The 22,816-nt window shown below is 47.4% G+C and overlaps 1 protein-coding gene across 7 annotated transcripts in view; it reads right to left on the minus strand.

The window, feature by feature from the left end:
* Positions 1-2,613: 2,613 nt before the first annotated feature.
* Tmcc3 (transmembrane and coiled-coil domain family 3) overlaps positions 2,614-22,816 on the minus strand; it is a 268,700-nt gene continuing 248,497 nt past the window's right edge. For 5 of the 7 annotated variants that reach the window (XM_029542422.1, XM_029542421.1, XM_029542424.1 and 2 more), the window contains 3 exons: positions 12,089-13,005; positions 8,918-9,053; positions 2,614-4,632 (listed from right to left, as the gene is read on the minus strand). In XM_029542422.1, the coding sequence (XP_029398282.1) occupies positions 4,330-4,632; positions 8,918-9,053; positions 12,089-13,005 (1,356 nt within the window). In that variant the 3' untranslated portion in view covers positions 2,614-4,329. Of the gene's footprint in view, positions 4,633-8,917; positions 9,054-12,088; positions 13,006-14,982; positions 15,052-16,065; positions 16,238-22,816 lie in introns of those variants that run through there. The other 2 variants (XM_021205098.1, XM_021205096.2) reach the window with 2 other exon arrangements.

Here is a 22,816-nt window from a genome sequence, read left to right on the forward strand (position 1 = left end):
ACCATGTTGGTTCATTAGCTGTAACAAAGGTACCACTCAGGGGGCTGGAGGATGTTCAGTGGTTAGCGTACTTGTTACTCTTACAGAGGACCTGGGTTTGATTCCCAGCACCCGCAGGGTGGCTTATGACCATCTGTAACTCCAGTTCCAGGGAATCAGATAACTTTGTATTTTAAACCTCTATGTTTACCAAGCACATATATGGTCCTCATACATACGCAGGCAAAACACTCATACACATTAAAAATAGAAGGTACCACATTGTGTGGGGGATGTTGGTAATGAGGAGCTAGGGTGTACATATAGGGGCAGGATATTCAAGAGAAATCTTGATACATCTTTCTCCGTTTTGCTTTAAATCTAAGTGGCTTTTAAGTCTATTAATCTTACTTTATGCACGAGTGCACATACTTGTGCATGCAAACACACACACACACACACACACACACCACATTATAGAGATGGGTTCTGACAAGTGTAAAAATTTAAGAAATCTAGTTCTTTTATTTAACACCAAAGCAAACATCAATTGTTTAAAAAATAATGGCACCTGCTTTGAATTCATTAATAACACCTCCATGGGTAGGTAAGATCTACAGAGAAATTACAATTTTAGGCAGATACAAAACTATATAGCTTCCCATGAGATGGGAATTCTCCAACAGAAGTTACAATCAGCATTCCTGATGTTACGTCAGAATTGCTGCTATTGCCCCAATGCATCTGAAACACATAGCATGGTTAGTTGAAATGTTTCTTTTAGGACAAACACAATAGACATGCTTTAAATATATGAGGACAGCAACATGTAAACCTCCCTTAGACTCCCAAGGAATTATACATCATTTCCAGACTCTTTAAGCAGAGAATTGTATCGATGGCAGAAAATGATAATTTGGCTTTATTTCTAACAAATTACCCAGCTCCCATTAATGATACATTTTTAAAGCTCTTTATTTTTGATACAAACAGGCCGATCTAATTGTTTTCTGTGATTTGTCTTTTCAGACCCCTTAAAAGTTACCTGCTAACTTTGAACCACCTCCCCAGATAAGCCCGTGTTCATACCCCAGCCCAAGGTCTTAAGGAATTAAGAAAACATGCAAAATAGGTTGTTTAATCACACACGTCCTTATCAAGGAGTATGTGTGTTTTTCCAAACCCAGACAATTAGGTCTGGATTTGACATCAGAACAAAACAACAACAACAACAACAACAACCCTATGATAGACACATTGCCATTCAACACAAAAGTAATTTGGTATTTAAAATTCAACCCCAAAGAACCAAAGTAACTGGCTCCACTCTGTGTTAGAGAAGTGGCCAGGCAGTCAGGCAGTAAGAACTCACTGAGTTGCTTAAATAAAGTCAAGAGCTACAGAGTATTAGTGTGAATGATCACCAACGGACAAAGCAAGAACACCTGGAGACTACTAAGCCACAAGCCAGGAGATGGGGAATCCTGCCATCCCAGTCCAAACCAGCGACAGCACTGGTGCTCACCACTTGCTTCACTGCGTGGCTGCTTACCCTCTTTTTTAAATAAAATATTTATTATTCTTAGTATTTTAAAGTTCTGCTCTGTCCTCCGTAATCATTCTGCTGATGATCGGTCATGATAACCAGAGACCCAGCGCCCAGCATCTAGAAGCCTTCACCAGTGTTCCTAGGCGAATAGGGAACGTGCTCACTCACCTACAACTGGCTCTCAACAATGAGGGATGCGCGAGATGTTTACTCCCAACGTAAAGTGCAAGACAACATGGGCTGACTCAATTACAAATCGATTCCAATTCCAGGGTACCTCACAGCTCTATCGCTATTGCCAATTGTATATTTATACAATTCATTTCTTCAGTGTGTATGTTACATGTTCAAGAGAGTGAGAGCGGGGTTATAGCCCTTGAGAGAATAAAGAACTGTGGAATCAAAGTTTCCTTGAACTATACACTCTTACTAAAAATATAAAAAGCTTCACAAAGTTTCCGTGAGACCGAAACAAGTATGCTAGAGAGGTGCACATACCCAGGCAAAGAAGGTGATTTGACATTTAATGGGAGGCAATGAGCATCTAAGTTCTTTAGAAGGAATCCAGGATTTGGAGGCCCCACCCCCACCTCCATTAATTCACAATGGCGCTGGAGGCTTCTAACAGATTCTGTCCAAAGCTCAGTCTGAAGGGTGTGGAGTGGGCTCTTTTGGACTTTCTCAGCAGGGAGAAGAAACACAGATGGCAGGTCTGACAAGCTTCAATCAAGAGTGGTCCTGTTAGGCTGTGCGGGGGTGGGGCGGGTGCTGGCGTTGAGAACAGAACCTCTTCCCGGAGTCTCCCAGAGCCCTAGTTAAGTCTCTTAGGCTGCATTCAAACTCACTCTGAAACCTGCTAGCAGCATTCATGGGCATCCAAGGCCCTGGCACGCCCTAAGTGTCACTTGGAAATATTCACAAATAGGAACGGGAGGCCAGCAGAGCCCAGCTTGCTTCAGGGTGCAAGCAGATGGAGCCTGGGGCCTACAGGTAAGGGAGCTGGCCATTAAAATACAAGAATAACGGAAGATCATGGTTCTCTCTCCCTCCCCCCCCCTCTTTTTTTTTTTTTTTTTTTTTTTTTTGACTAGAAACCTCTGTCTCCTGTATAGGGACAAAGCCTTAGATAGGAGTGGTACTGGGAACTCCCCCATCCCTGATTTCAAAATCCTTTGTATTTCATAAAGTTAAATTTATTATTATTATTTTTGAAAAGCATGGCTCTGGAATTGGTTAGGGGTGGTGGTTAAATACTTTGTGAATTTACTAAAACTATGAATTATTGAGTTAGAAGTTGGAATGGGGGAGGGGCAAAGGATGGCGCTGTGTGGGTCCCACTCACCTAACCTGGCCTTGTACTAACTTGCTACATGCTGCCATCCCCAAGCCCCAGGGAGTGTCCCTAAGGACATCCATTTGCAAGTGAGGATAGTTAAATATAAGAGAGATCCTTCTGGAAGAACGTATATAAGAATATCTTTTACACCTTTAGCAGGTAGGGAGGGAGAGTGGGGAGGACCAGAGTCCTGACTGGCTGGCTGACAGGATACAATAAGAATCTTCTCTCTCCTCTTGGTGGTGTACACAGAAAACCAGGTTTGTCAGTAAATGCCAGCCATCGAACAAAACAGCAGCTCTTGCACACCTTCTGCTCACGGCAGTGCATTTCTCCCGTGACCTCAGCGCTTATCTGTGTACCTAAGAGACAGACAGCAGCAACTCCGTTCCAGCGCGGGACTTAATTTTATTCCTGATGGCCTTCTCGTCCCTCAGGGACCCTCCTGCTCTCATCTGGGTCAAGGGCTCCCACTACTCTTGCCACCATTTGATTAGACCTAAAAGTTCACATCCCTCTTAGGCCCCCAGTGTCCTGCCTCGGTACACAGATGCTTTATGAAGTTTGATTTTGCTGTCTCTGAGAAAAGAAAGCCGGGCAACACGAACGTCATTTGTTTTCATTTCCTGAACAAGCTTTACAGTCTGATCCCCGCAGACCCGCGAGTAAAGTGAATCACGTAAAGTGCATCTGTCCTCTAAGGGCATTTATCACAGTTAACAGTCGCCAAAGCACTGCCTCCCCAGGGATGCTCGCAGGACCCCGAGTTACCAAAGCTACAGTCTGACCACAGCCCAGGCTAACGCTCCGAGGGCAGAGCAGTGCTAACCACGCAAGATGGAATCAGGTGTGTGGTGCCCTGGGCGTAAGAAGAGGAAAGCCCAGCTGTAAATCCCAGTGTCTACCTTGTAAAGTGCAGTGCTACCGCTGGATAAGCAGGTAGAAGATTTCCACGTTATGAAGACGTACACCATTGACCGATGTGAACACTGGGTACATAGTAGGGCACAGAGCCACCTGTGGACAAGTGGGAGAGATCACAGAGAAACTCACTGAGCTTCTATAGGCCCCCTGGGAGCTCAACCCTGCCAGTACCTGTATCTGCTCACTTTCCCCAAGTCCTGGCTGTATGCTTGCTGGTCAGGGGAAACAGCAGTTAGCAATCATGGTGCCCAAAGAACAAGAGCTTTGCTGTGCTGAGCTCGACAGGAGGGCTGGAGATCAGCTCTGATTAAGGCAGGGAGCCCCGTGGGAAGGACTCTGGGACAGTTTTGCATGAACCACATACAAGGACAGTGTTGGCAACTGCTACCGGGTTAAGAGACTCTACTTATTTACACCACACGCAGCTCTGCTCCTTCGCGCCATCTTTGGCACAGCCGTCCATTCAGAAATTTTGGTAGTATGCACAGAGTTTTCCTCAAAATAAAAACTTTAAGGGGATGTGGAGGCAGGAAACAGCTGCTCATCTCGGGATGATTATCCTTTCTATGGCACACAAGATATGGTCCCAGTTTTTACAGAATATGGCGAAAAGAGTCACGGCAAAGAAGGTGCCAAGGATGTGGGAGCGGCTCTTCATCATGGGCGAGACGAACTTGGCCAGGGTGGAAACACACACCAGGATGACGGTCATGAAGGCCAGAACCACGTTGATGCACTTTCCCAGCAGGACCTTGGCGTTCACGGCATCCGTCTGCAGGGTCTGCTGTTCCTGCTGATGCAGTTCCAGCTTAGAGATGCGGGTCTGGCAAGATTCCAAGGCTTCCTGTGGGCGAGAGGAGAGCAAGGGTCAGACGCAGCTGGAATCACGGGCCTTGCAGGAACACATGCCCAGATGTGCCCCAAGCTCCAGCTCAGGGCATCTACTGCCTCGGCAGATTCAAATCCCCAAATCAACGGTGAGAGATGAAGGCATAAGGCAGGAATCCCAAGACTCCTATGTATATTCGACTATAAAATGCCGTAAGGGAGGAATTACGGTGGTCTGCTTTGTTTATTTGTTTATTGTTTTTGTTTGTGTTTTGGCGACAAGGTCTCTTGTAAAGTAGCCCAATCTGGCCTTAAACTTCCAATCCACCTGCCTCAACCTTCCCAAATACTGAGATTTGGGATTATAGTCAAATAGCATCATACCTGGCCATAAGGGTTCATTCTTTTTTTTTTTTTTCCTCAATGTATTCATACTTGAGATAAGGTGACATGAAACACTGGTGTCTGTTGGCACTGTCAGGAGGGGGCTGAAAAGGGGCGGAGCTGGAGCTGCGTTCTGGGATGCAGGCTGCTTCGCCCTCATCTGTGGTATCTGCTCTTCCCCTCTGCCACTTCACCCCTGGGAGCTTGTGTCTGTGTAGTGACAGTAGGGAGGATGCAGATGCTAAGGGGAACGACTGGACCAACAGCAGGCCACTCTGCTTCCATCAGCCTTGTGAATCTATTCCTTAAGTCAGCAGCCCAGGCTGTCTCTCCGGACCCAGTGCAACCTGATGCTTCACTTAGATCATCTAGCCCGGCTATTTCTTCGGAGGCTGAGTCGCACATCTACAGAGCTTTTGGGAAACGTCCCTGTGCAGCTCAGTCACGAGTACATTCATGGAGTGTACCTTACCCTGAACGCAGTGACCCTGCGTCCTCACACCCCCAATTCCTTCTCTCAGAACACCACTAGGCCTCTTATAACAGAAGGCCCAAAGCATCCTTTGACATGTCTCTTGTCCAGTCATCAGCTGGCTCTGCCGATGCAGCCGGCACTTGTTGTCCATCTTACTCCATATTAACCTCTCTTGCAGTCCCCACTCGCTTGGGATCATTGGGACCTCTTGCTTGCCATGATTTGACGTGAATTCCACACGGTGTGTTCTATAATCCATATTCCCTGCCACAGTCCATGTGACCTTTGTAAGATACCCATCTCTGACATCCCTCTTCATAAAGACCTTTCAGAATCTTGCTTGGCCAGTGCGCAGCCATCTTCTCCTGCCTTCATCCACTGGTTCTGGCCAAACTGACCCTTTCCAGGTTCCAAAAATGCCTGGGGGACTTTGTCCGTGCAGTACCCACTGTCAGAAACACTTAAGCACCCCCCCTCTTCACCTGTGGATCTGCCACAGGTCTGGGGTCTCATCCTCACGGACATTCCCTGAAGGAAGCCCTCCCTGACCCAGCTTGTCTCTGGTCTGCCTTCCTGCACAGCTGAGAGGCACCTAAGTTGCCTGAGGTCAGGGACTAGGTTCACCCTGCCCTTGTTGTCCGCTTCAGAAAGGAGCAGTGCTGCACACAGCAGGTGCCTGGAGAGCCAGGGCCCAGTAATAGGAATGTCAGCTCGCAGAGGAAGAGCCCACGCCTCCTGGGAGGCAGTGCGGCGTGCCTGCTCCTCCCCCAGTCTGTTGTGGCAATCATTTGCCAATGTGCTTGTGCAGCTGCGTGCGGTCACCTTTCCAGGCTTTAATCGAGTGAGTGTAATGGCTCCAACATTGATTTGCTTTTCTCCCGCTGAATACACTAGCTGGGCCAAAGAACAGGGTTCTCTGTTACTATAGCAACTTTCATTATACTAGGCTGCCGACCAAAGGATAAAACTTTCTCAGATCTTCACATTTAAGCGCTGCTGGCTGCCGGCACTAACAGGCAAGTGCAGAAGGGTGGGGCTTGCTTTCAGCTATGGGACCCGGAATTTTTTTTTTTTTTTTTCCGTTTTAGCTATGGCGTGAAAAGGGTGACAGATCAAGACAAAGGACTGTCACATTCAGCCCTTTCATTCAGTTTTAGGGTAGAGAAGTCCACATCTCCTTAGGCTAATCTTAGAATTCACCTTAGAACTGCTACCAATGTCTTACTCAAAGAAAAATCCAAGAAAATCAGGTAATGAATAGTTAAGGCCTATCTTTAGTAGTTTAAACTGGATATTCAGGATTTTAAAGAGGATGGTATGTGGGGGGGAATCAGTCACTTAACAGCAAAAAACTGTGGATCTGTGGGCCCTTGCTATGTGTGGCATCCCAGTCTATGCCCTTGGAAGCTCACTTCCAAGAACCACAGACATGGGGACCAGAGAGATCAATGGCTAAGAGCCTTGAGGAATGTTGCTACTTAACAATAAGATAAAAGGGACCCCCGGCATTAACTTCTTGGCTGTTTATTATGGGTCTGGAAGAAGACTCTGGTACAACAAATATCTGATTCTATTTGATCTGCTTGACTGTTTGAAGATGAGGGATGGGAGGCGCACCGCTCTGACTGAGCCAGGTTCACACAGAGCCAGAGTAGTAGAGCCGGCTTTGAACCTCCGTGACCTCTGTCATTGACGGAGCTGCCCTCCTTAGCTCTGACTAGAGGTGCAGCTGAAAAAAAAAAAAAAAGTGGAAATGAACTCCTCAGAAGTTCAAGTTCCCTTTGTGGGGGCCCTCCCTTGATCTGACCTCTTTGCTCCCAGAATATGTTTCGTAAAGAGCAGAGAACAATGTTAATCCAAACCATCCCCTAAATGAGGAAATGGTGTGTTTAGATGTCACCCGGTGATATCCTAGACCTGTTCTAAAATAGGACGGCCTAGGGCAGGTGGGATGGCTCAGTGGGTAAAGTACTTGCTGCCAAGTCTGGATATTAATTCCTGGAACCCACAAGGTAGAAAGAGGGGACATGACTCCTGTTCTCCAGTCATCATGGGTGATATGATGCTGTGACATGCAAGCATGCACACGTGTGTGCGCGAGCCCACACACGCATGCACGCGCGTACACACACACACACACACACACACACACACGGAAATGTAATAAAAAATGTTTTATATAGAATCACTTAACAGATGAGAGTTCTGTCCCCCAGGTCGGTCAGTGGGGACTCTGAGGCTGCTTACCCAGGGAACAGAGAGTAGTTTCCCAGTGTCCTCTGTTCTCTGGGGACAATGTTTCCCATCAGTTCTAAAGCCCTGCTTCCCAGAACTGTCTGAGCAGACCTCTGGCATCAGCAAACCCAGCCTCTACTGGTGCTGAACAAAATGCTTGCAGCGGAACTGCAGCATGCGCCCCAGGGAGAAGGTGCCATGTCTGATGCTGTACCCTACTGCCTTGTAAAGTGGGGTTTGGGGCATGGAGAGCCTTCCTGAAGCTCAGAAAGTTCCCACCGACTGCAGAGAAGATATGAAAAAGGGCATTACTGTTTTGGTTATTGTTATGATTTCTTTCAAAAGGTGACCAAGAAGCCTGGGGCTCTTCTATAGCAGCCTAGAGACCTCGGGAGGAAGTCCTGCACTGACTTTTGTTTGTGACATAACTGTTACGTGGATCTACACATCCGTTCCTGTTAACCTTCTGGGCCTTGCCTTTCCCTTTCAGTTCAGCCTTCTTAGTCATTCCTAAGCGGCAATTTGCAAAAGGCCTTGTACGGGTCACTTTACCCTTTTGTACCTCAGTCTCCAGATCTGAGAAATGGGGCCAACAATAAGAGCAATTGCAAAGGGCTATTGAGAAAGTACCAAGTACAGTGCTTTACTAGGGGCTGACAGTCATATGCTTGGCGACTTCACAGATCCGAAGCAATTGCTTTACAGATGAGCAGACTCGAGGCTTGCTCAGGGGCAAACAGTTGGTAAATAATAGACTTGAATCCAAAGTTTACCAGGGAATGCCCGACTGCCATCCCCGCTCCCTGCTCCTATCTCAGCCAGCAAGCATAGCTGGAGTGGATTTCTGGGGCACTGTAGCATCTTGCCAGAGCCATCTGGTACACCATTAGACTACTCCAGCCTCTGCGAGAAGCTTCCTGAAGGCAGGCTACCTAATATGTGATGTTTCTTAATATTTTGGAGTTGTTAGAATTAGGTAGTGGTAAAGCCACTAGTTAGGCAACCGGGGTACACGTGAAGTCTCCCCGGGAACAGGGGCAACATAAGCCAGTGGGGCCAGAGGGTGGGTGGGAAATATCTACGTAGAGAGAACAAACATCTTGCCCTCCTGACGGAGGGCTTGGGGAAGTGTACCAGGTTAGGCTGTTGAATGAATTAAAGCCTGGAAAAATCCTACACTGGGGTCTGGCCCGGAGGGGACCCATACCTGGATGTCCCTTGAGCGTTCATAGGCCTGGTAGGCCACCTTCTCCTCGGCGCTGGCCAGCTCCTGTGTCAAGTTGGCTGTCTCATGCTGGTGCAGCTCTGTCAGGTCATGGAGCTGGTCTTCAAGTCGCTCATACCTTAACCAAGACAGGAGCCATAGTGAGCACGGGGTACAGGTGTCCCAACAGCGTGGTCTATAATGATGTCCCTTTTTGTCTTGGGGCCCTTGGCTTGTTTTCATCCCCTGGAAGACTGTTTTTCTGAAAGAGTAGGTCTATTTGTGGGGAACATGATTTTTGTCACCCCTGAATCCCAATTCTAGGAGGGACCTGTGTCTGCAGTTTTAACTGTATGTCCTCAACTTTCATTCAGGTTTTACCAAGATCAAACCTGTTTGTTTTTTTTCCACCCATGCCTGACCAGCACCTGGACTAGCTGTCATAGACTTTGTCAGGGATGCAGTTGCCTCTAGCTAGGAGACAGCTGAACATCAAGGATAAGCCAGGACTGATCACATCTGTAGTAGCCTCTCCCTTTTTCTTATGGGCTCGTGGCCACACACAGCCCACAAGGAAAAGAATGCCACTTTTATGATTAGCTTCTGCTTCTGAAGGCAATCCCACTGCCTTGTAGCAAATACCCAGACCTGCTTTTTCAGCTCTTAAGACTATTAAGTGCTAATAATAATAATAAAAAAATAACCTCAGGGGTAGAGAGATGGCTCAGCAGCTAAAAGCACTGGCTGCTCTTCCAGGGGACCTGGGTTCAAACCCCAGCACATACATGATTGGCTAACAATTGTCTGTAACTCCAGTTCTGGGGAATCTGTTGCCCTCTTCTGGTCTCATGGGCATGGCACACACATGGTGCACAGACATCCACTCAGGCAAAATACTCATACATGTAAAATATAAATAAATACATCTTTTTAAAAAATATGTTAAGATTAAGCTCATCACAAATTATAGATGGTTTATGGCATATCCAAAAATCCAAAAGTGACAGACACTTCCTTTCCCACACCCACCATCAGAGACAAGAATGTGTGTCCCATGTGAAACTCTGTTCTGAGTAACTTAAAGAGACTGCAGTATCTAAGTTAGATGTCTTATCCTGAAATGACTGGCCAGCTATAGATCATCTGACAGTTGAAAAGCCTTCATTCAGATTTAATGATTATCTTCAGCTTCTTGAGTGGCAAATGTTATCATTGTTCTAAGTAAGTCTTTTAACCTGTTAAGGAATGCACCTGATGGCTTGGTCATGTGGATCACCAAACACAGGACACGTGACTCAGGCCATCCAAGGCTCACACAAGGGAGTGTTTGTGATTTGGGATAAGACATGCATCCAAAACATACAGTATCTCAAATGATCTGGATGAAGTTAAGGTCAACACAGTCTCATGCCACCATGACTTGAAAAACAGTTCTTCACAGCCCACAGAATCAACTGACCAGGACTCAAGTGGGTACACAGCCATCAGGGAGCCTGCAGTGATCTGGTCTGGGTCCTCTGCATGTATGTTATAGTTGTGTGGCTTGGTGTTCTCGTGGGGTTCCTAACAGTGGGAGCGGGCGGGGCTGTCTCAGAGTCTTTGGCCTACTTATGGGACCCTTTCCCGCCGATGGGATTGCATCGTCCAGCCTTGATGTGAGAAGATGTGCCTGGTCTTATTGTAGCTGGTAGCGCTGTGTTTGCTTGGTGTCCCTGGGAGGCCTGCTCTTTTCTGAGGAGAGGTGAAGAGGGATGGATCAGGGTGAAGTAGGTGTGGAGAGACTGGGGGATGGGAGGGAAGGGAAACTGCAGCCAGGGTGAAACATCTGAGAGAATAATAAATTTAAAAAAAAAAATTTAAAGAAAAGAATAACAGTTCTTATAAGATGCAAACGATAGGTAAACACAGTTTTAAGGCTGGTGTCTCGGTGGTACAGCACATACTCAGGACGCATGAAGCCCTGGGTTCAAATCTCGGCATCACAAAAAAACCAAAAAACAAACAAACAAAAAAACCAAAAAAAAAAACCCAAAAAACAAAAAAACAAGCCCTTTTGTAAAAATGAGAAAGAGCCACATTCTAAATTATGACATAAACTTGTACATCGAGTGTAAGTTAAATTTACAATGTAAATGTTATAGTATGCAGTAGATGTTTACAATCCATTTTACATTCTTAGAAGTTAACCCATTTTGATAATCATTTGGTGGGAGGATAGTAGCAAAATGGGGCAAACAATCTCATATTTGGTCACCTATATTCTTTCTTTAAAAAAAAAAACTATAAACACATAAATGCCAGGCTACAAAACCTATAATCTCAAGATGGTGATTGAGAGCCATTCATTTGTAGTAAAATGTTGTGTGTGTGTGTGTGTGTGTGTGTGTGTGTGTGTGTAGCACAGGTGGGCATGTGGGTGTGTGTGGAGGCCAGAGGTTGATGCCAGGTGTTTTGAGTCTCTCACTGAACCTAACTAGGCTGACTGATCAGCAAGGTCCAGCCTAGGATCCGCCCAGTAAGGTCCAGCCTAGGATCCGCCCAGTAAGGTCCAGCCTAGGATCCGCCCAGTAAGGTCTAGCCTAGGATCTGCCTGTTTCTGCTGCCCCAGAGTGCTGTGGACACAGACCTGTGCTGTTATGACCAGCATCTGCATGGGTGTCAGGTACCTGGACTGACAGCTTCCTTCTTGCATGGCAAGTGCTTTATCCACAGAGTCATCCCTCCAGTCCACGTGGGTTTTTTTTTTTTAAACAAAAGCTTAATTAACAAAATATGTATATTTCAAACTGACATACCACATAAAAGTCTACCTCATTGTCTCATTGTCCAACGAATTAGGTTCACTTGTCTGCTATGATGGAGGGAAATTAGTGTAATGAGGCCATCACAGACGTCTGCTGAATCAATTTCTTACTAGGCATGTGAGTCACGGCTTGGATAACAATATTTTAAGAGACCCAATGCATATAATGTCTTCCTCTAATTGTCAGTTATAAACTGGAAATTATGAAACTTAGGGTCATGAAGGATGGAAAGAATTTATCAATCTGTAAATGCCTCTGCACCCACATTTGTATCTATTGCAAACACATGCATCAGCACTTCACTTGGAAGCAGACAGCCTCTGCTTCCTGCTTCTAAAGGAATCCCAGAGGGAGACGTCTATGTACCTACCTGTATCTCTCCTCTTGCAGAGTCTGAGAGATAAAGCCATATTCTCTCTTAAACTGCACCTTCAGTGCCTCGATGTCTTCCGCCAGCTGGGTTTGGGTAACCTTGATCTCCCTCAGTTCCTCCATGATCTTGGCAAGCTTCCCCTGGCTGTCCATGGGGCTGGCCCCACCAGCCCCAAAGGACTGGTTCCCATTGCTGTCAGCCGAACCAGATGTACCACTAGAACATTCGTCATCGCTGCCATACTTAGGTTTGTTCACGATGGTAGCGCTTCCACCGTAAGCCCTGGGGCTGGCTTCAGGCCTGAACTCTTCTAGGGAATTCTTCAAGTGAGCAATGTTGTCTGCACTGCCAAACTTATTCCGGATCAAGTTGGCAAACTCTCTGGACTTATTGAAGACAAACACGGGGGGCGTGAGGGATACCCCTGGCATGCTAGATTTACTGCTTTCCAGACAGTGGGGAGCAGTTCGAGATTTCACGTGGGCGTCCTTCAGAGAGTGGTGTATTTCCTTTAGGCTGTCTTTAGAAATGTCCTTTGAGCTTCTGGTCACGCCATTCTGCTCAATCTCCCTGAGCTTTCTGTGATACTGCTCCAACTTCTTCTGAAGTTGGGCGATGGAGTGGGCTGACTTCTGGTTCTTCTTCTCAAAGACCTGCTTGATGCGCCCAGCCTGCTGCTTGTCAGCGCTGCTGACCAGCTTCAGATACTCCGCAACGTTCCCGTCTCGGGACGTCTGCTCGATTTTTATCTGCTCCGTCACCTTTAAGATTTTCTGTCTCAGGCTGTCGGCGTTGAGTTTGACCTTGTGGAAATCCAGGATGCCATCTGGGACGTCAAAGTTGAGGTTGGTGTCTGACCCCCCTCGGCGTATGTTCAGGGGTAGGCTGAGGGTATTCATGTCATGGCGGTCCACCTGAAAGAGGAGGAGAACCAGATTGACACCTGAAGTCACTGAGATGTTCTGTGGGAGGGAACTGTGTGTACGTGTGGCACATCTGCCAAGTCCTAGATTTTCCAACGGCTTGTGTCACAGGATGAACACGCTATACTCTCCTTACAGCTAAAGAAGGCGGGACAGCCCAGCTCTATCCTATATCTGCATGATGCAGAATCACATCTCCAGGGCATCCAATCTGCTGTCTGTAGGCGGTAACTCTTAGCTTCCAGGGGAGAAAATGCAGAGCGGAATGAGGAAGTCAGTCAGTTCTGGCTTCCCCGGGTGACTTGGGAAACTTTCCGTGACCCTCACTGTGGTGTGCCTCACAATGGCCAAGGCCTCTAATTCAGAACTCAGTCATTTAACAAGACAAGGAAAAAAAAAAAAAAAAAAAAAAAAAAAAAAAAAAAAGGAGGGCGTCTAGCAGACACATCCATCAGGAAAATTATTTTTCAAATAGATTCATTAAGCAGCTGTGACAGAACTGTATGGTGCATGATTAACTTTGATAATTGAATAATACAATGGTATCTCTATATGAAAATAAATAATTCCGGACTATAAGCACAGTGATTAAAATAAGTGAACAGAAGATCATAATATAGTCCAAATGTTGCCACCATTTTAATACACTTCTTTGGGGTGTGCTGACCCCTACCACAAAGTTATTTTGTTGCCACTTGATAAGTGTAATCTTGCTACTGTTATTAATCAGCATGTTGAGTCTCTGGTAGGCATTCCGCAGAGGGGTTGTGACCTACAGGCTGAGAACCGCTGTGATACTACAAAGCCAGCCAGACACCTGCTTTCACATTCACAGGCTGTCCCAGCAAAAAACTATAAAATAGCATCTGGCACCCTGGTCAGGGCTAGAAGTTTGTGCTCTAAAAGGGAAGGACAGACCCAGCCCATGCACCAAGTTTGCTGATGTGTTCATAGAGATTAGCATGTTTGATCCTTACTACTAAGCCAGGCAAGAAGCACACTAAAGACACACAATGTAGCAACTAAGTGCTGTGGAGCCTGGCTTTGAGGCCAAGCCTCCTCCTCTGGCCCTGTTATTCTGATACCGTCCTCTGAGGTTGAAAAATGAGCCATGGTAGAGTCTGAACCCAATTCCAATTATAATATTTAATCTGGAACATCTCAGCTGTCAAGTTAACGTGCCCTTGATAAGAATAATGCCATTACTGGACAGGAGACAAGGTAATGTCTGGGCAGAAGTTACCTCTTCCCACCTTGTATAGGACCAAGGATCTGGCAGCAAAAATGTTAGTAAGGGATTAAACAGACAGACCTCACAGTGTTTGAGTGACCCAGACTCGATTCAGACCACTTTCAACAGGCGTATGAAGTCTTCGCCATGGTCCTAAATCCTGCCTAGGGCCTTATCAGGAAGAGGGGAGTCCTAGTAGGCAAAGGTTGACTGTCGAAGCCTCTTACAAAACGCGTTTAAGTTTGTTAGTGTTCTCTCTTACGCCCCTCCTCCCACACACAGTTGCCATCAAACAGACTCGTCCTGGCTGCTTTATCAAGGCAGAGATCATCTTGAAGGATCATGCAAGTCAGGCTGAAAGGAAATAGACACAGGCCACCGTGAGACTAGACAGCAAGGTGTTTGTAAAGGAGGGCATGGGAAGGAGGAGGGTCAGGCACACGGAGATCTTTCTGTGTCCAGGAGGGTCGTCACAGAGAGCTCACAGAAGCTATGTACCCGTGGCTCGTTACTGAACAGTAACAGCAATGGGTCCAAATGCGAACAACCAAAAGAGATGCGCCAAACCTAGACAATGCTGATTTGAGACAGACAGGGTGATTCACGGTGGCTGTACAGCCATGAATGAGGCTGGACACCAAATTTTGCTGGAGGTACCAGAACTTCCGAGTTCCCGAGGCCTCCCAGTTGAAATCACACTGCCCGGTCACAGCGGTCACAGCGACACCCCAGCTCACCTTTCGAGCCCCAGCTGTAGTTGAGGGATCCCACTTAGCCTGAGTGAGCTGGTCGGCATTGAGTGGAGAATGTGAGCACCCTCTGGACTTTCTCACAGTGCTCCCGACTCGTCTTCTTCTTAGCCAAATCCTCCCGTGCTTCTGAGAGCCGCTCCAACGCCCCTCCCCTCCCCCCCACCCCCACCCCCACCTCCACCTCCACCTCCCGCAAGCTTTGCCAGTGCCCGCAGAAGCTGCTGCTTCCTGCTAGCCTTCTCATTGCCCTGGTATCATGTGGCCCTGCCTGCTGACTCTGGCTCTTTACTGCTCCTCTGTGAACTTTCACTACCACTCCTCTCTCCACAGGACAGGGACATGGGAGAGATGATGTCACAGCTGTACCCAGCCTCCGCCAACACTTCCTTTATTCACAGAGGGTTGTCCACAACGGATCAACCAAAGTGACATCATTCTGTATTTCAAGGAGTCTACCCTGAAGTCATTCAAGATACTGATTAACAGAATGAAAATCAAACAAACAAACAAGCAAACAAGCATAGCCTCATGTTCTGGCTCCCGTAGCCCTGACAATTGTGGACAGAGTTGTTTCCTAGTTCCCGGGCTGTTCCAAATAGACTCCACCGAGAAGAAAGCTGAGTATCCTTGTCTGACAATATACACAAACACAAACAAGGGCTTTCAGTCTTTAAGTGAAGTAGAGCTTACACTCAGGAAAGATCTCAGTATGTAAATAAGTAAAAAAAAAAACATGATGAACATTTACAGTCTGAGCACGTCGTGTAACTATATTGAGCTTAAGGCAGAGGAGAAGCACCCCTGGATCCTGTCAATCACAGCTACATCACTCTTCCCTCCAGGGGAATCCAAACAGTGTCCATTAGTTTGGCCTATTTACACAACATTCTTGTCATTTTTTCCATGAGAACGCGTTCTAGCCCTCTTAGAAGCCAAATCTAAGATCAAATACACACACACACACACACACACACACACACACACACACACACAAACACACACGTCTCAACTGACATTATTTTGTTTTCGAATCCTCCTGTGTCTGAAGAGAAAGGTTTCGTGGTTTACCTGGCAAAACTCATCTGGAAGTCACTGCCCGAGCATCTTCCTTCAGGCCTCCCCACCCCTGAGCTGGTCAGCCACCCAGGTAGTCCCAAGGCCATGAGCCCGGGCTCTCTTAAAGACTGCAGGTCCCAGGCAGCCTTCTATACAGAGTCTTGTTGACTCCCAGGAGGCCAACTGACTTTTGCCTTACTTTAAGGCTGTAACAATGCTTGGCAAGGTCTCAAGACTCTAGGCTGGGGGAAAGAAACTGCGCTTAAAGCTCGGGTCAGTCAGTCTGGCTGCCTGCCAGCTAATCTCAGTTACACATGCTTGAAGAGTGACAGAATTGTTGGGGGTGCACATTTTGGACTTTTATATGAAGCCCGATCATTGCACAGATAAGCCAGGGCCAGGTATACATTGCTCAATGCCTGCAGATCCCCTGGGTGTCAATTGAGACAAAGAGTGTGTGTGAGGAAGAAAGCTGAGTCCTCTCTGCGTTGTTTATCCAGGAATTGGCGCCTGCCCCTGGATGGCGCAACTTGCTTTCAGAATTAGGCTGTGGGAGGAGGTCAGAGGTCCCTGAGCACCTGCTGTCAGCATGTATAGGGACTGTGGGCTTGTTCCAGCACCATATTAACTAACTACATGTTTCTGGGTAAACTGAGTCAGATCTGTGGGATTCTATCACCCAATCTATAGAACAGGGGGATAGGGGACAGCGAATATTGAATAATTTGAGGAAATATAGCACACGACACACTGTGAAGTTGCTGATGCACAGTCCAAACTTAGGCCTCTGGGGTCAGACTTCACCTTGTCCTGGTTATCATGATTCCTATAGACTATCCTAGCCTCAGGCTCCTCCTCTGTAAATGACATAAAGACTCTTTAAAGAAAGGCTGGGGAGTTGACTTAATGGTAGGAAGGCTGCTGCTCAAGCATGAGGCCATGAGTTCAAAGCCCTAGCACCCATATAAAAGGTGGGGTATGGCTGTACACACACCTACGACCCCAGTGCCGCTGTGAGTGTGGAAACAAGAGGATTGCTGGGGCTCACTGGATTCTATCCTTGCTAAGAGTTCCCAAGGGAAGTAGGAGAGGAATAAATGAACAGGACATCCAAGGTTCTCCTCTGGTGCATACACATATACACAGACACACACAGATACACACACACACACACACACATACACAGACACACATGGATATAGATACATACATACACAGGCACACAGACATACATAGGTACACAAACACATATACAAATAGACACACACAGAGATACAGATACATAGACAGACACACACAGATACAGACACACACATACACAGGTACACAGACATACACACAGACACACACAGACACATACACAGACACACACGGATATAGATACATACATATACAGGCACACAGACATACATAGACACACAGACACATATACATATAGACACATACACACACAGAGATACAGACACACAGACATACACACACACAAATACAGACACACAGATACACAGACATACATACAAACACATATACACACATATACACACACAGACATACACAGATATAGATACATATATACACAGGCACACAGACATTTACACACACATACACAGACACACAGATATAGACATATACATACATAGACACACACAGACACATATACATACAGACACACACAGAGAGATACAAACATACAGACACACACAGAGACAGGCATACACAGACACAGGTACACAGACATACACACAGACACTGACACACACAAAGACACGTAGACACAGGCACATACAGACAGACACATAGATACACAGACACATGCAGACACACCGCACACTCATGAGATTCTCCACTGTAAAGAGAAAATGGATAACAAAGAGCTACATAATCCTAGCACCCAGAATGGCTTCAATTGGAGTTTCCTGTCATCGTCCTAATTTCACTTAAAAACAAATCTTTATGTAAAATGTGAAAGGAAAACAAACACCATTGTGCTAAAAATGGCTATTTTTGCAACACGGGGTCATAAGGGTTCGTTCTTATTATGCTTCTTCTGTATTATCCCACTTAGAAAAATACAGCCAATGCAACATTGTTTTGGCAGGAAGAGTTGTTGTTAAAAATGATGGCTGACTTTTCCAGTCCACCCACAATGACCTGGTTGTTATTACTTAGATAAAAGGCAGACCCCCAGCATCCTAGCGGAGTAAAACCGCTAATTGTGTTTTCTTCCGGCAGCAGGGATGTTTCCACTGTCACCTCAGTGTTCTCGGTGTTCTAGAACAAAGGCTGAGGAAAAGGCTAAGCGCTGGACAGACGTCAAAACCCAACCCTGAGTCATCTCTGCATCCAATCCAGCCTCCTGCACGGCGTCCCAAGGTAACTCACACCCACCCTGAGGTCTGGCACAATGCGGTCCTTCCCTGTGAGCTCAGAGCACACCGCTTGGGCTTGCTGCTACACATTAAACCCCCTGCCCTGGTTCCTACAGGAAGAGAACATCTTGTTCAAGGACACTCTGAAAACCCAGGCGACAAAATGGAAAGGAGATGGGGCTCCTGCAGACCCTCTATGATTGACATGTCACTTGCTTATCAGAGGTGCATGTACCAGTGCTGAGATGATCATCGATTGTGGGTCTGCTGTCATGGACACAGACACAGCCATGCTGGCCTCACAGATGTACGTTTTCTTGAGAGTAGGTTGTTAGAGGTGACGGAGGCCATGCTACATTCTTGGCCCCTTCTGCACGTGACAGTCCCCTTTCTGTTCCTCCACCATGTTCTGGTACTCACTGGTGGTGGGGCTCACCAGTAGGATGCTGGTGCTGTGCCATTTGGGCCCTTGATCCCTCTTTTATCATGGGCCAAATGTATCTCTTTGTAAGTTAGTCAGTCAGCATTCCCTTACAGCAAGGGATAATGGGCTAAGATATCCCTCAGAGAAGTGGTGTGAGGCTTCGAGCCTGCTGAGATCCAGAGAGTTCAGAACAACAGATAGTTAACTGTTTGCTTAGTCTCAAGGCCAGACACGATAGACCTCTGCTCACAGAAAGGTAGCCTGTATTAGGACATACAAGGAAAGGGGCAGGTCCTTCCCACGGGCAGCCACAAGCACCTAAAGGTGTAGATTCACATGCAGGCCACACGAGGCAGCATGGTCAGAACCCAAGAGTTTAGGGGAGGAGTGGGGATGAGGGGTAAGGCTTGTGGCTTGTGATAATGGGAGGGGCTTGTGTCCAAGGGGGAGGGGCTTGTACCCGGGGGAGGGGCTAGTGGACAGGGGGAGGGGCTTGTGTCCAAGGGGGAGGGGCTTGTATCCGGGGGAGGGGCTAGTGGACAGGGGGAGGGGCTTGTGGCCAGGCATCCCCCCCCTCACTCTTACTGATTTTATTGTCACTCAGCTGACTTCTTTGTCTCTTGGGTCTAGAGTCAGTCAGGGCTGTTCCCACAGAGTGCCAGTTACAATGTGCAAGGCTTTGCTATAGTAACAAGGTCAAAATCCCAGTCCCCACCTCCATTTCTTTCTGTTTTTTTAAGGACTATTTCTTGTTCTCACTAGCAGCTCAAGCCAGCGGGAGGACCCAGGCAGTGCTGAAACCTACACCACCTCGGATGTTCTTGAGTTGTACACAGTCCCTCACACTTCTCCCAGAGAGATGCCATCAGTGACCTGCTCCATAAACCACACAGCCGTGACTCCTGGGGACAGGGATGCATTCTCCTACTTTAAGCCAAAGGACAGTGATGCCTCAGTGACACAAAATAAGAGTGCTGATCTGCGAAGCACTCTCTGAGGTGGATTCTTCTGTTGATAATCATTTTGCAAATGAGGAAATTGAGCACAGAGATGTTGAGTTAGGAGCAGGACACACAGCTAATAAAGGAAGAGCCGGGATGGAAGGCAAAGCCTCGTGCCTCTAGCGCCTGCTTGCCTAATGAGTCTGTGTGAGTTAGGCTCAAAGATAAAGCTTTTAAGTGTTCCAGTATCTTCCACACTAGCCCTCTTTTACGAGAACACTGAGGCTTACAAAGAAAATATATGTCTCTTCAAGGCCAGAGATAATAACACAGTTTAGCTGGATCTCAACTTGGATTTATGAAACACTCAAGGCTGACTGTGGAAGAATTTACTCTGCAGTGCCCTTAAGATGGCCACCTGGGCTTGTGTGGGCTCTGTGCCTGGCGGAGTTTCCTGTCAGAAAAATCCCCTTCCTCACCAAGTCTGGACCTATCACTTCCAGGTTAGGGGCCAGCAGAGTCCTGGCATTGCTTTCTGGCATGTCCCCGTCTCAGGTGGATCCTTATTGTAAAATATGAGCAGTGGTTTAGGCAGCTTTTACAAGGACAGAAAGTTTATCGCTTTTATGACAACGATACTCAAACATTTACAGTCACCAAGAGTGAGACAGAAGTATAAGAGAAAGAAAGGAAAGCAAGAGATGAAACGGGAAAAAGAAAAGATGATTTGGGAGTGTCTACATGCCCAGCCAGTGAGCACCTGGGGTCTGGTGCAGGCCTGAAGAGAGGTCACAGTTCCTTTCCTGTGCTGAGGGATAATCCTGTGGAGGCTGTGGAGGAGCTGTGCCTTGCAGGGAGGAGCTGTACCGTATGGGGAGCAGGGGGTGGTCTCTGGGTTTTCCTTCCCCCACCCTGTAGGAATATGTGCTGTATTAGGTCATCTTCCTTCTGGCTTGGTCCAGAAATTGTTCAGTGAGGCAGTGAGAACGGATCTGAGGGGACTTAACTTAGATAACCAAACCGCTGCATCAAAGCAAATGCCAGGCACTTGCCTCGCTGCTGATGGAGCCAATGCACTAATGCACAAAACAGCCACCATTACTACTACCACCACTACCACCGCTTCCCTCACCAGCATTACTACCCACACGCCATCTGCACCACTACAACACCAGCATACCATACCACCGGTACATCTCCACTACAGCTCCATGACCACCAACACTACTATACCATAGCACTACACCACCACTACTACTATGCCACAACACTACACCACTACTACTACGCCACACCACAACACCAATACCACTACTATAACACACTACGACTACACCACCACCACCAAACCAACGGTAGCCTTGGCAAACCTCTTGTCATCTCTTTCTAGAGACATGGCTGCATTTACGTGGACACCAGCTCAGAAGACCCGATACCTGCACTCCCTGGAAGATGGCCAGTTCCTCCCCACATGCCCCAAACAAATAATCTTGAGGATTCTCATTCAAAAGGATGTTTTATTAGGGAACTACCTTCATCCTATGTTAGTTTCCAATTGACTTGGACAAGTTGGAATATTTCTTTCTTTCTTTCTTTTTCTTTTTCTTTTTCTTTTTTTTTTTTTCGAGACAGGGTTTCTCTGTGCCCTGGCTGTCCTGGAACTCACTTTGTAGACCAGGCTGGTCTTGAACTCAGAAATCCGCCTGCCTCTGCTTTCCGAGTGCTGGGATTAAAGGTGTGCGCCACAGGGTAAGCAAAACCAGCTCTGCACCACCCTGTCACTAACACATTTTCTGCTGGCATCCCTCCCTTAAAATCCCGGGAAGGGGCCCCTCTGGAGTGTCAGAAGTCGCACTGCCTCTCTGCCTGGCAGGAAGGACCGGTCACTCTGGAGTTAAGGAACTGCAACTGGAGAGCACACACCTTAGCCAGCCCTGTCCTTTCTCCATCGACTCCACAGATTAATACTGTGGAGGAGATGTGTGAGGCGGTGTTTAAAGCTCTCAAAGCAAATTCTTCAAGCATCCTCAAGCACTTACAAACACTTGATACCGTAATTACAAATAATTCTCTTCTCATTAAGCCTCTACCAGCCTGCACTGCTAATCTACTTTGAATTACATGCAATGGAAGACACACGTTTCTTCAAAAAGCCAGCTCATAACTCACACTTTGAATTCACACAAACTAATCCCTGATGCAATTCATCTGGCCTGGTAAAGATTTACTGCGTGCTAAACATATAGATTAATGGCACTGAAGTGAGAAAGATGGCCACCCCGCCCCCAGGAGGGTAAGTCCCGCCCCTAGGAGGGTAGGCAGGGAGGACAGTGAGGAAGACCAGAGCACCAACTTCCAGTGAGGAACAGCCCAGACCTGCGGTCCCTAGTAACTCCGTGCCTTCCGGAGGGAAGTTCCTCTCAGGTTCCTCTCAGGAGGTGGTGGACCATCATTTCCTACAAGAGGAAGCTGAAGGTCACACTGGGCACTAAACACAGGGCAGGTGAGGACGGAAGCTTTCCATCCCTGACTCAGACCGAAGGGACAGAGTGAGAGGCCCTGGGGTGTCTGGGGCCTTTCCCACTGTGCTTGTGCATGTTCACTAGACTGTGGCTGGCAGAAGGGGAGGCCAGCGAGCAAGGGAAGGTGGGAAAACCATGTCCCACTCCTAGAGAGACGCCCTTCAGGAAGAGCCAGGGGAGCAGCTATAGACGGTTTGGGGAGACAGTCTTTACAGCCCTCAGCCGAAGAGCAAGAGCGACAAGGCCCGTCCTGGGGGTAGAAGTGTTGCCTTCTGTTAGGGCGGGCGCCCTGTCCCTTTCTTCTGCAGCATCTACTCACAACGTCCCCTGACCTCCGAGCACATCAGGTGAGAGCATTCGGGAGAGATCTGTGCCGCCCTCTATCCTTCAGCACTGAGCTATGCGGGGGTCTTCACACCTCAGACACACCACACGGCGCAGCCATTCATCACGTGGGATCCCGGAGCACAGCCAACGTACAGCCACCGGAATAAGGCCTGGGGTGGG

The sequence above is a fragment of the Mus pahari genome, chromosome 9 (assembly GCF_900095145.1).
Source record: "Mus pahari chromosome 9, PAHARI_EIJ_v1.1, whole genome shotgun sequence".
In the NCBI taxonomy this organism is placed as follows: Eukaryota; Metazoa; Chordata; class Mammalia; order Rodentia; family Muridae; genus Mus; species Mus pahari.